This window comes from Mandrillus leucophaeus, unplaced genomic scaffold, assembly GCF_000951045.1.
Source record: "Mandrillus leucophaeus isolate KB7577 unplaced genomic scaffold, Mleu.le_1.0 Scaffold501, whole genome shotgun sequence".
NCBI classification, from domain to species: domain Eukaryota; kingdom Metazoa; phylum Chordata; class Mammalia; order Primates; family Cercopithecidae; genus Mandrillus; species Mandrillus leucophaeus.
This window is the reverse complement of record NW_012105377.1, coordinates 1,829,757-1,841,406: the sequence shown is the minus strand read 5'-3', so window position 1 is coordinate 1,841,406 and position 11,650 is coordinate 1,829,757. Positions and strand designations below refer to the sequence as shown.

The window sequence follows — 11,650 nt, the reverse complement described above, 5'->3', positions numbered from 1 at the left end:
CACATAGGCTCAAAAAAGAGGGATGGAAGAAGATCTACCAAGCAAATGGAAAGAAAAAAAAAAAAAAGCAGGGGTTGCAATCCTGGATAAAACAGACTTTAAACCAACAAAGATCAAAAGAGACAAGGCCATTACATAATGGTAAAGGGATCAATTCAACAAGAAGAGCTAACTATCCTAAATATATAAGCACCCAATACAGGAGCACCCAGATTCATAAACCAAGTCCTTAGAGACATACAAAGAGACTTAGACTCCCACACAATAATAATGGGAGACTTAAACACCTCACTGTAAATAATAGACAGATCAACACAACAGAAGGCTAACAAGGATATCCAGGACTTTAACTCAGCTCTGCACCAAGCACACTTAATAGACATCTACAGAACTTTCCATTGCAAATCAACAGAATATACATTATTCTCAGCACCACATTGCACTTATTCTAAAATTGATCACATAATTGGAAGTAAAGCACTCCTCAGCAAACGTAAAAGAACAGAAATCACACACTGTCTCTCAGAGCACAGTGCAATCAAATTAGAACTCAGGATTAAGAAACTCACTCAAAACCGTACAACTACATGGAAACTGAACAGCCTGTTCCTGAATGACTACTGGGTAAATAACGAAATTAAGGCAGAAATAAAGATGTTCTTTGAAACCAATGAGAACAAAGACACAATGTACCAGAATCTCTGGGACACACTTAAAGCAACATGCAGAGGGAAATTTATAGCACTAAATGCCCACAAGAGAAAGCAGAAAGATCAAAAATCAACACCCTAACGTTACAATTAAAAGAACTAGAGAAGCAACAGCAAACAAATTCAAAAGTTAGCAGAGGGCAAGAAATAACTAAGATCAGAGCAGAACTGAAGGAGACAGAGACACAGAAAAACAATGAATCCAGGAGCTGTTTTGAACAGAGCAACAAAATAGCTAGACTGCTAGCAAGACTAATAAAGAAGAGAGAGAAGAATCAAATAGACACAGCAAAAAATGATAAAGGGGGTATCACCACCTATCCTACAGAAATACAAACTACCATCAGAGAATACTATAAACACCCCTACGCAAATAAACTAGAAAATCTAGAAGAAATGAATAAATTCCTGGACGCATATACCTTCCCAAGACTAAACCAGGAAGAAGTTGAATCTCTGAATACACCAATAACAGGCTCTGAAATTGAGGCAATAATTAATAGCCTACCAACCAAAAAAAGTCAGAATAGATGGATTCACAGCCGAATTCTACTAGAGGTACAAAGAGGAGCTGGTACCATTCCTCTGAATGGCTAGTACCATTCCTTCTGAAACTATTCCAATCAATAGAAAAAGTGGGAATCCTCCCTAACTCATTTTACGAAGCCAGCATTTTTTTTAAGATCACTTTGCTGAGGAAACAAGAGACTGGAGGGAAACAACATAGGAATCAGGGAGACCAGTGTAGAGATTACTGAAGTACTCTAAGCAAAAGGTAACAACATTAAGGTGGTTTCGGTTGAGTTAGAAGTTGAGATTCCAAACATATTCTGAAGGTAGAATTTACAGAACTTACTAATAAATTCCAAGTTCACAAAGAGAGAGAGAGAAATAAAAAATAACCTAATTATTTCTAATTTAAACAACTGAGAGGATAAGGTTTCTATTGATTAAGGTGAGGAAAAACTGGAGGAAAGGTTTGAGGAGGAAAATCTGAAGCTATATTTGGACATGTTAATATCTGAGATTCTGCGGTACTTCTAAGTGATGATGTTAATCAGGGAGATGGACATTCAAATCTGGAGCTTCAAAAAAAGGTCTGATCTAAAGATAACCCTTCAAGAAAGGATATGATTACAGGGGATCAAATGATGGTATTATTCATAAATTCAGGACACTATGGAAGGAACTGGTTTTCTAGCCAAGCAACCAAATCATAAATATAATGTTAAGAAAGTGGCTGGAATCAGAAAGATCTGCAAGTCTAGAAACCCAAAAGCCCCTGAATTCTAATACAGGGTTGTTAAACAGATTATCTGAATCGGTCTCATCAAAGGAACATGAGAGACCCCAAAAAAGAAGCTGAACAAGAAAAAATGCAGGTCTTTCAACCTAAAACCAACTTCCAATAAAATGATATAAAACAGAAAAAAAGAAGAAGAGAGGAGCTTTCTGGAGAGCTCTATATCGGGATATAAAGGCCGAAATAAATATTACAATTCATACAATTTAAATCAAAAAGAAGAATCACTATAGTGTTCTGTGAACTGATGCTAACTGCAAACTACATTTACATAATACATAATAGATAGGTGTGTATATATTTTTATATATGTGTGTGGGTGTGACAGCATGTGTATAATTATACTATCAGCTCCTTAGGGACTAGAGTTTATTACTGTTTTACACACCTACAACAATGCATGACACAGTGAGTGCTAACTAAACATTTGATGAATACATGAATGAATAAGTGAACGAAATGCACACGTCAAGAAAATGAACCAATACAGAAATACGAAAATAACTTAATGTATAACAACATCTAACAAGACTGACTCAAGATTTTTTTTGGTTATAGATACAGAGAAATAAAGACATGGCTTTGGATCAAGATATATTCCAACAGCTTATCCCACTGGAAGTGACCTGGTTACAGAATACAGTAAACTATGGGAATTACCAGGTTACCAATTTGTCTTTTGTTAATAAGTACTTAGTCTAAAATTGAAGTAATCAAGCAAATCAAAAGCTCCCACATATAACATAAAAGCAATGGCAATTAAATATAACAGAAAATACTTTTCCTCATGCAGTTAAGTAATAGAAACATAACACTTCATCTTAAAAGAGAGATTATACTTAATCTTAAAAGAGAGCACAATATTTGTGGGAAAACGAGAGCTTTAGAAAATACACAGAAATATGTGTGTCTAGAAATAGAGTATACATACATCTGGAAATATATTTCTTTATATACATATATATACATGAGTATACACAGCATCTGGAAATATAAAATATCATACCTGCAAGCAAAGTACAATGGAGTTGCTCCTGATACATTTGGCCTGTTAATATCAGCACCACTGTCTAGCAAGCATTGCACTGTCTGAGGGGGAAAAAAATAATTAAAAGTAAAGCCAGAGAAATGAAACAAAAGATACAATTACCACAATTTTAGTCCATATAAGGAAAGTTCTTTCCACAGCTTGAAGCTTTACATAGGAACTGACTGGACATGTGACAAATTCTACGGCTGAGCAAATTCAACTTTTTGTAAGCTCTAAGTTTCTCAGGCACAACACAATACATGTGGAATTCTCAATGTAATAGAAATTGTGCTAATCTGGAAGTCTTTAGAGCAGCACTGTATCAAAAGTAGTCAGCAGTCACATATGGCTACCAAGTACTTGAAATGTGGCTAGTACAGCTAAGAAACTAAAATTTTAATTGTATTTAATTATAGCTCATTTGAATCTAAATAGTCACATGTGGCTAGTGAATTGGACCCTACTGCTTTAGACATTTAAATTTAAATTGCTTTAAATACCAGAATTCTTCACCTCTAAAAAAATAAGCACCAGAGTAAAACTTTCCCAAAGTCAAGAGAATAATTATTAAAATATAAAATTTTAAAAAGCTAACAAACCCTTTTGCTATTAACAGTAGCATATACAGGCTCAATTTCACTGATTGCCATTAATACATACTTAGTCCCCTAAGTTCTACTCCTCCAATCATTTGACTCATACTAAAAGAGTACGCTAATATAAAATCTTAAAAATACATATCTGTTGATTAAGGACAGGATAGGGCCCAGTTGAAAACCTTTTAAAAAAAAACTTACATGGTTTTATTCCTAAAATTCTAATTTGAGATTTTCCTGCAAAAAGGAAGAAAATGTAAAAACATAAAACATGAGGCAATAGGTGGCTTGAGGCCAGTAGTTTGAGACCAGTTTATTCTATATAGTGAGACCCCATTTTTACAAAAACATTAAAAAATGAGCTAGTCATGGTAGCACATCATAGTAGTAGGCCTAGCTACTCAGGAGGCTGAGGCAGGAGGATCGTTTGAGCCCAGGAGCTCAAGGCTACTATGAACTATATTATACCACTGCACTCCAGCCTGGACAACAGAGCAGGGCCCCTTAATAAAATAGTTTGAAATTAGACATTTATTACTTCTGGATTGAACATATCTGTTCATCTTTTTTCCTGCTTTTAAACAAAGCACAATGTCCGTAAAATAATAAAACTAAACACCTAAAGTAAGAAGAACAAGAAAGAAAACAACAGCATACTGGATGAGTCAGTAAGTTTTGGAAATACAGCAAGCAAATGGAGAAATAGTAACTCACTTAGCAGATCAAAGAAAGCTGAAGTCTAACTGCCCACAAATGGAGATTCCAACAAAAAGCAACTAAATTCTTACTCCAGAACACACACATTAAGAAAAAAAAAAAAAAAGGAATAGAGGAAATTGGAAGTACCAGGTACCTTGGAACATAGGAATGGTTATGTAGAGCTAAAAATAGGAGGAATAGTTGAAAGTCAATAAAAGAAACAGACTCTCCATTAGGACCTTTCTTCCCATCCCATCCAGTTAGTTACTATCCCTCTTTAAATTGTCTCAGAAGATGGGAAGTTTACTCTCTGCACAAAGTGAACAGAGAGTCTCTGGAATGGGAGCCAAGAAACACAGGTGGAGCAAAGATGAGGAGCCATCATGAAAACAACAAATTAAGTGAAAACCTCCAGCCTCCACGTTCCAACTAGGCTCCCAGAAATCCAGCAGGCAGGCTTAAAAACCTCAGGTAGAAGGAATTAAAAGCTTCCTCTCAATACAGGCATCAGAAAAGAATCTTACAGATACTGGCATTAGACAGTCCCCAGTGAAACAGCTCAGTTCAGCCAGACACAGTGGCTCATGCCTGTAATTCTAAGACTTTGGAAAACCAAGGTGGAAAGATCATTTGAGGCCAGGAGTTCAAGACCAGCCTGGGCAATTTAGAGAGATCCCATTTCCACAACAAAATTTTAAAATTAGCCAAGCATGGTGCTGCATGCAAGACACTATCTGTAAAGCAAGACCCTATGTCTAAAAAGAAATAAAAATTAAAAATAAAGAAACAGCCCAATTCGGAACAATGGGTCTATAGCAGTCGTCCCCAGCCAAGGTTAAAATTTCCCTCTGGGAACATGAGGCAACTTTTTTATTTTTATGACCGCGGAAGGGAAACTGCTATTGGCAGCTAGTGGGTAGAGGTCAGGGATGCAGTTAAACATCCTAAAACGCAGATGACAGCCCCCATAACAAAGAATTATCAGATCCAAAATACCAATAGTGTTGAGACTGAGAAACCTTGGTATACAGTCAAACCAAGTAGTCAACAAACTCAACTCATGTACACAACGCTTCCAGTCAACATTTGAGTGCCTCACCATTATACACGAATGAACAGACAATATTTAAAATACAACTGAAGCAGGCCTCTAACCTGAAAAACAAAAATTACAACAAACCAAAAAATGGAACTCAGAATAACAAAGACAGTAAAGGGAACCAAAGAAAACAATAAAAATTAGAAAAGTAACTGACAACCTCAAACAGAAAAGAAATTATGCCATGGAATGAGAAAAGGAAATTGGGTAGAAAATATTCAGGGAATGAGAAATCAAAAATACAATGCAATAAGTAAAAATTCAACAGAAGTTTAAAAAGAAAATGTTCAGGAATTCTACAAAGTAGAATAAAAAGACAAAATAGAAAATAGGAAAGATGAGAAAATTTGTGAATCAATCAAGGGAGACATACTGCAGAAAATGAGAATAAAGAAAAAGAAGGGGGTGAGGGATCAAAGGGGAATAACAAAGAAATAATACAAAAAAGGTTCCCAGAACTGAAAGACATCAGGTACCAGGTTTAAAAGGCTCAACAAATGTCTAGTCTATCAAATTAAAAGACCTTCAACAAGGCATGTCAAAGTGAAATTTCATGATAACATCAAGGACAGAAGATTCCAGAGATAAACAAAAATCATGTGGGCATTAAACTTCTCAACAGCAACACAGAAATCTAAAATGTAAAAAGCCTTCAAAATTGTGAGATATATTACTCTATATGCACAATTCTACAGCCAACTACACTATTATTCAAATAGATGCTTATAAATAAAAACGTTTAACTATTTTATTTTTTAAATTACCTTCAATGCACCTTTTCTCAAGAAGCTACTGAAGTATATCCTCCTCCAAAGAAAGAGAATAAACCAAAATAGAAGACATGGAATCTAGAATATGGAGATCAAACATGGGAGAGACACTAAGATTATTTCTAGGTTTAGAGGGTGATATGGTTTGGATTTGTGTCCCTGCCAAAATCTCCCGTTGAATTGGAGGAAGGGACCTGGTGAGAGGTGACTGGAGCATGGGGACAGATTTCCCCCTTGTTGCTCTCATGAGATCTCATGGTTTAAAAGTGTGTGGTACATCCCCCCCTCACACTCTTTCTCTCTCTCTCCTGCCACCATGTGAAGAAGGTGCTTGCTTCCCCCTTTGCCTTCCACCATGATTGTAAGTTTCCTGAGGTCTCATAGTCATGCTTCCTGTTAAGCCAGCAGAACTCTGAGTCAATTAAATGTCTTTTCTTCACAAATTACTCAGTCTCTAGTAGTTCTTTATAGCAGTGTGAAAAACTGACTAATATAGAAAATTGGTACCAGGAGTGGGACACTCCTATAAAGACACTTGAAAATGTGGAATCGACTTTGGAACTGGGTAAGGGGCAGAGGTTGGAACAGTTTGGAGGGCTCTGAAGAAAACAGTAAGATGTGGGAAAGTTTGGAACTTCCTAGAGACTCGTTGAATGGTTTTGATCAAACTGCTGATAGTGATACGGACAATGACGTCCAGGCTGAGGTGATCTCAGACAGAGATAAGGAACTTATGGGCAACTGGAGTAAAGGTCACTCTTGCTATGCTTTAGCAAAAAGGGAGTGGAAGCATTTTGCCCCTGCCCTAGAGATCTGTGAAACTTTAAACTTGAGACAGATGAATTAGGGTATCTGGTGGAAGAAATTACCCTCTTTTTTTTTTTTGAGACGAAGTCTCACTCTGTCTCCCAGGCTGGAGTGTAATGGCATGATCTCGGCTCACTGCAACCTCTCAGGTTCCAGCAATTCTCCCGCCTCCCAAGTAGCTGGGATTATAGGTGTGCACCACCACGCCCCACTAATTTTTTCTGTTTTTAGTAGAGATGGGGTCTCACCCTGTTGGACAGGCTGGTCTTGAAGACCTTACCTCAAGTGATCCACCCACCTTGGCCTCCTAAAGTGCTGGGATTACAGGTGTGACCCAGCATGCCCAGACTCTGGTGGAAGAAATTTCTAACCAGCAAAGCATTCAAGATGTGACCTAGCTTATTCTGAAAGCATTCACTTATACGCATTCACAAGGAGATGGTTTGAAATTGGAATATGTTTAAAAGGGAAACAGAAGGCCAGGCACTGTGGCTCACGCCTGTAATCCCAGCACTTTGGGAGACCGAGGTCAGCGGATCACCTGAAGTCAGGAGTTTGAGACCCGCTTGGCCAACATGGTGAAACCCCATCTCTACTCTAAATACAAAAATCAGCCAGACATGGTGGCAGGTTCCTGTAATCCCAGCTACTCAGGAGGCAGAAGCAGGAGAATTGCTTGAACCCAGGAGGCAGAGATTGCAGTGAGCCAAGATCACCGCATTGCACTCCAGCCTGGGCAACAAGAGCAAAACACAACTCAAAAAAAAAAAAAAAAAAAGAGCATAAAGATTTGGAAAATGTGCAGCCTGACCAGGCAGTAGAAAAGAAAAACCCATTTTCTGGGGAGAAATTCAAGCCAGGTGCAGAAGTGTACATAAGTAACAAGGAGTTGAAAGTTAATAACCAAGACAACAGGAAAAACATCTCCAGGGCATGTCACAGACCTTCACTGCAGCCCCACACATCAGAGGCCTGGAGGCCTAGGAGGGAAAAATGGCTTCACAGGCCAGACCCAGGGCCCCACTGCTCTGTGCAGCTTCGGGACTTAGTGCTCTGCATCCTAAATGCTCCAGTGCCAGCTCCAGCCATGGCTAAAGGAGGCCAAGGTACAGTTCAGGTCACTGCTTTAGAGGGTGCAAGCCCAAGCCTTAAAGCTTCCATGTGGTGTTGGGCCTGCAGGTGTGCACAGAAGGCAAGAGACGATGTTTTGGAACCTCTGCCTAGATTTCACAGGATGTATGGAAATGCCGGGCTGTCCAGGCAAAAGTCTGCTACAGGAGTAGAGCCCTCATGGAGAACCTCTACTAGGGCAGTGCAGACGGGAAATGTGGAGTTAGAACCCCTCACACTGAGTCCCCACCGGAGCACTGCCTAGTAGAGCTGTGAGAAGAGGGCCACCACCCTCAGACCCAAGAATAGGAGACCCACTGACAGCTTGCACTGTGCACCTGAAAAAGCCACAGGTACTCAACGTCAGCCTGTGAAAGAAATCTAGGGGGCTGTACCCTGCTGAGTCACAGGGGTGGAGCTACCCAAGGCCTCAGGATCCCAACCCATGCATCAGTGTGCCCCAGATATGAGACACGGAATCAAAGGAAATTATTTTGGAGCTTTAACAACAGCCCTGCTAGGTTTCACACTTGCATGGGGCTTATAGCCTCTGTGTTTTGGCCAATTTCTCCCACTTGGAGCATTCACTCAATGCCTGTACCCTCACTGTATCTTGGAAGTAACTAATTTGTTTTTGATTTTACAGGCTTATAGGCAGAAGGGACTTATCTGTCTCAGATGAGACTTTGAACTGTGGACTTCTGACTTAATGCTGAAATGAGTTAAGACTGGAGGACTGTTGAGAAGGGAAATTGTATTTTCCAACGTGAGAAGAACATGAGATTTGGGAGGGGTTAGGGGTGGAATGATATGGTTTGGATTTGTGTCCCCGCTAAATCTCATGTCAAACTGGAAGAGGGGCCTGGTGGGAGGTGACTGGATCATGGGGGCGGATTTCTCCCTTGCTGCTCTTGTGATAGTGAATGAGTTCTCACAAGATCTGTAGGTTTAAAGTGTGTGGCACGCCCCCCTCACACTCTCTCTCTCCTGCTGCCATGTGAAGAAGCTGCCTGATTCCCCTTCATCTTCCACCATGATTGTAAGTTTCCTGAGGCCTTCCAGTCATGCTTCCTGTTAAGCCTGCAGAACTGTGAGTCAATTAAAACTCTTTTCTTCTTCAATTACCCAGACACAGGTACTTCTTTATATCAGGTGAAAATGAACTAATATATGGAGGAGAAAAAAAGATGTTACTGACAAACTATCTAATGAATCTGTCTTTGTAGAAGAGAGTATGAAGAGATATTTTATAGGAGCATATAGATGAAGAAGTGCTGATCCATACAAAGAAAATTGAACAAAGCCAATTATTCAAGAAAAATAGTCATCCTCAAAAAAGAACGTTATTACAGTATTACTGACTGAGCAGTAAATAATACTTTATATATAACCAATATTGTCTAATCAAAACTTATAAATCATTTACCATAACAAGAAATGATTAAATAATATCTAAAAGTCATAAACTAAGAAAGAGTCACGGAAGCTTATCATTTGGAAATACGTACTAAAGGAAAAGTTTAAAAAGTTGATAATTGTTGCCTCTGGTGATCATGGCTTGACAAAGAGGAAGGGTGGTTCAAAGGACTAGCATCCTTATTAGAAGATTTTAATACTAATAAAATATTTTTAAGACATAGTATTCACATGTCTATTTAAATTTACTTCTATCCCAACATTAATTCTATAATCTATGTAATAAAAAGTTATATAAAACTACATTATTATCTATGTAATTCCTCTAAACTGAAAACGAGTAGTCAAGTATAGCTTATAAATATAAGAAAAACAAGTATTTCGGTCACTATTTTATAAGAGGACTATGTGGACCTTCTAATCATGGCTTTCCTCTGATCATTGACCTAGAAGCGGTGTCTGTAAGGTCCCAAAATAGAAGTAAGATGGAGAGTAGCAACAGTGTTCCCTACTGTTATAGAAATTATAGAAAATAAGCCTGCCAACTAAAAAAAACCCCAGGACCAGAAGAATTCACAGCTGAATTCCACCAGATATACAAAGAAAAGCTGCTACCATTCCCATTCAAACTATTCCAAAAAATTGAGAAGGGACTACTCCCTAACTCATTCTATGAAGTCAGCATTATCCTGATACCAAAACCTGGCAGAGATACAACAAAAAAAAGAAAATGTCAGACCAATAGCCTTGATGAAACTGATGCAAAAATCCCTAACACAAACACTGGCAAGCAGAATCCAGCAGCACATCAAAAAGCTTAAACACCATAATCAAGTAGGCTTCAACCCAAGGATGCAAGGTTGGTTCAACATACACAAATCAATAAATGTGATTCAGCACATAAGCAGAAATAAAGACAAAAACCACGTATCTCAACAGATGCAGAAAAGGCTTTTGATAAAATTCAACATCCATTTGTGTTTTTTTTTTTTTAAAAAAAAAAAAACTTTCAATAAACTAGGTATTTAAGGAACATAGCTCAAAATAACACGAACCATCTATGACAAACTCACAGCCAGTGTCATAATTAATGGGCAAAAGCTGGAAGCATTACCTTGAAAACCAACATAAGACAAGGATGCTGTCTCTCACCACTCCTATTCAATGTAGTATTGGAAGTTCTGGCCAGGGCAATCAGCAAGAGAAAAAAACAAAAGGCCAAACAAATAGGAAGAAAAGAAGTCAAACTATCCCTGTTTGCAGATGACATAACACTAGATTTAAAAAACCCCACAGTCTCAGCCCAAAAGCTACTTAGGCCAATTAACAACCTCAACAAAGCCTCAGAATACAAAATCAATGTGGAAAAATCACTAGCATTCCTATACACTAAGAGTCAAGCTGAGGGCAAGTCAGGAATGAACTCCCATTCACAACTGCCACAAAAAGAATAAAATAACTAGGAATACAACTGACTAGGGAGGTGAAAGATCTCTACAAGGAGAACTACAAACCACTGATCAGTGAAATAAAAGACAAATGGAAAAACATCCCAGGCTCACGAACAGGAAGAATCGTTATCAGTAAAATGGCTGTACTGCCCAAAGCAATTTATATAGATTCAGTGCTATTCCTATTAAACCACAATTGATGTACTTCACAGAACTAGAGAAAACTATTTTAAAATTCATATGAAACCAAAAAAGAGCCCAAATAGACAAGGCAATCCTAAGCAGAAAGAAAAGTTGGAGGCATCACACTACCCAACTTTAAACTATACTACAAGGATATATAGTGAGCAAAACAGCATGGTACTGGTACAAAAACAGACACATAAACCAATGAAACAGAACAGAAAACCCACAAATAAGACCACACCCTGACAACTATCTGATCTTCCACTAAACCTGACAAAAACAAGCAATGGGGAAAGGAATTCCCTATTCAATAAATGGTGTTGGAATAACTGGTTAGCTATAGTTAAACAACTGAAACTGAACCCCTTCCTTACCTCATACACAAAAATTAACTCAAGATGGATTAAAGACTTAAATGTAAAACCCAGACCAGGTACAGTGGCTCACGCCTATAATCCCAGCACTTTGGAAAG

At 38.2% G+C, this 11,650-nt stretch overlaps 1 protein-coding gene across 1 annotated transcript in view; it reads right to left on the bottom strand.

The window, feature by feature from the left end:
- The window catches only part of HACE1 (HECT domain and ankyrin repeat containing E3 ubiquitin protein ligase 1), a 135,418-nt gene that overhangs the window by 76,498 nt on the left and 47,270 nt on the right, over positions 1-11,650 (bottom strand). The window contains exon 7 of the mRNA XM_011996088.1: positions 3,020-3,102. Within this exon, the coding sequence (XP_011851478.1) occupies positions 3,020-3,102 (83 nt within the window). The remainder of the gene's footprint in view (positions 1-3,019; positions 3,103-11,650) is intronic.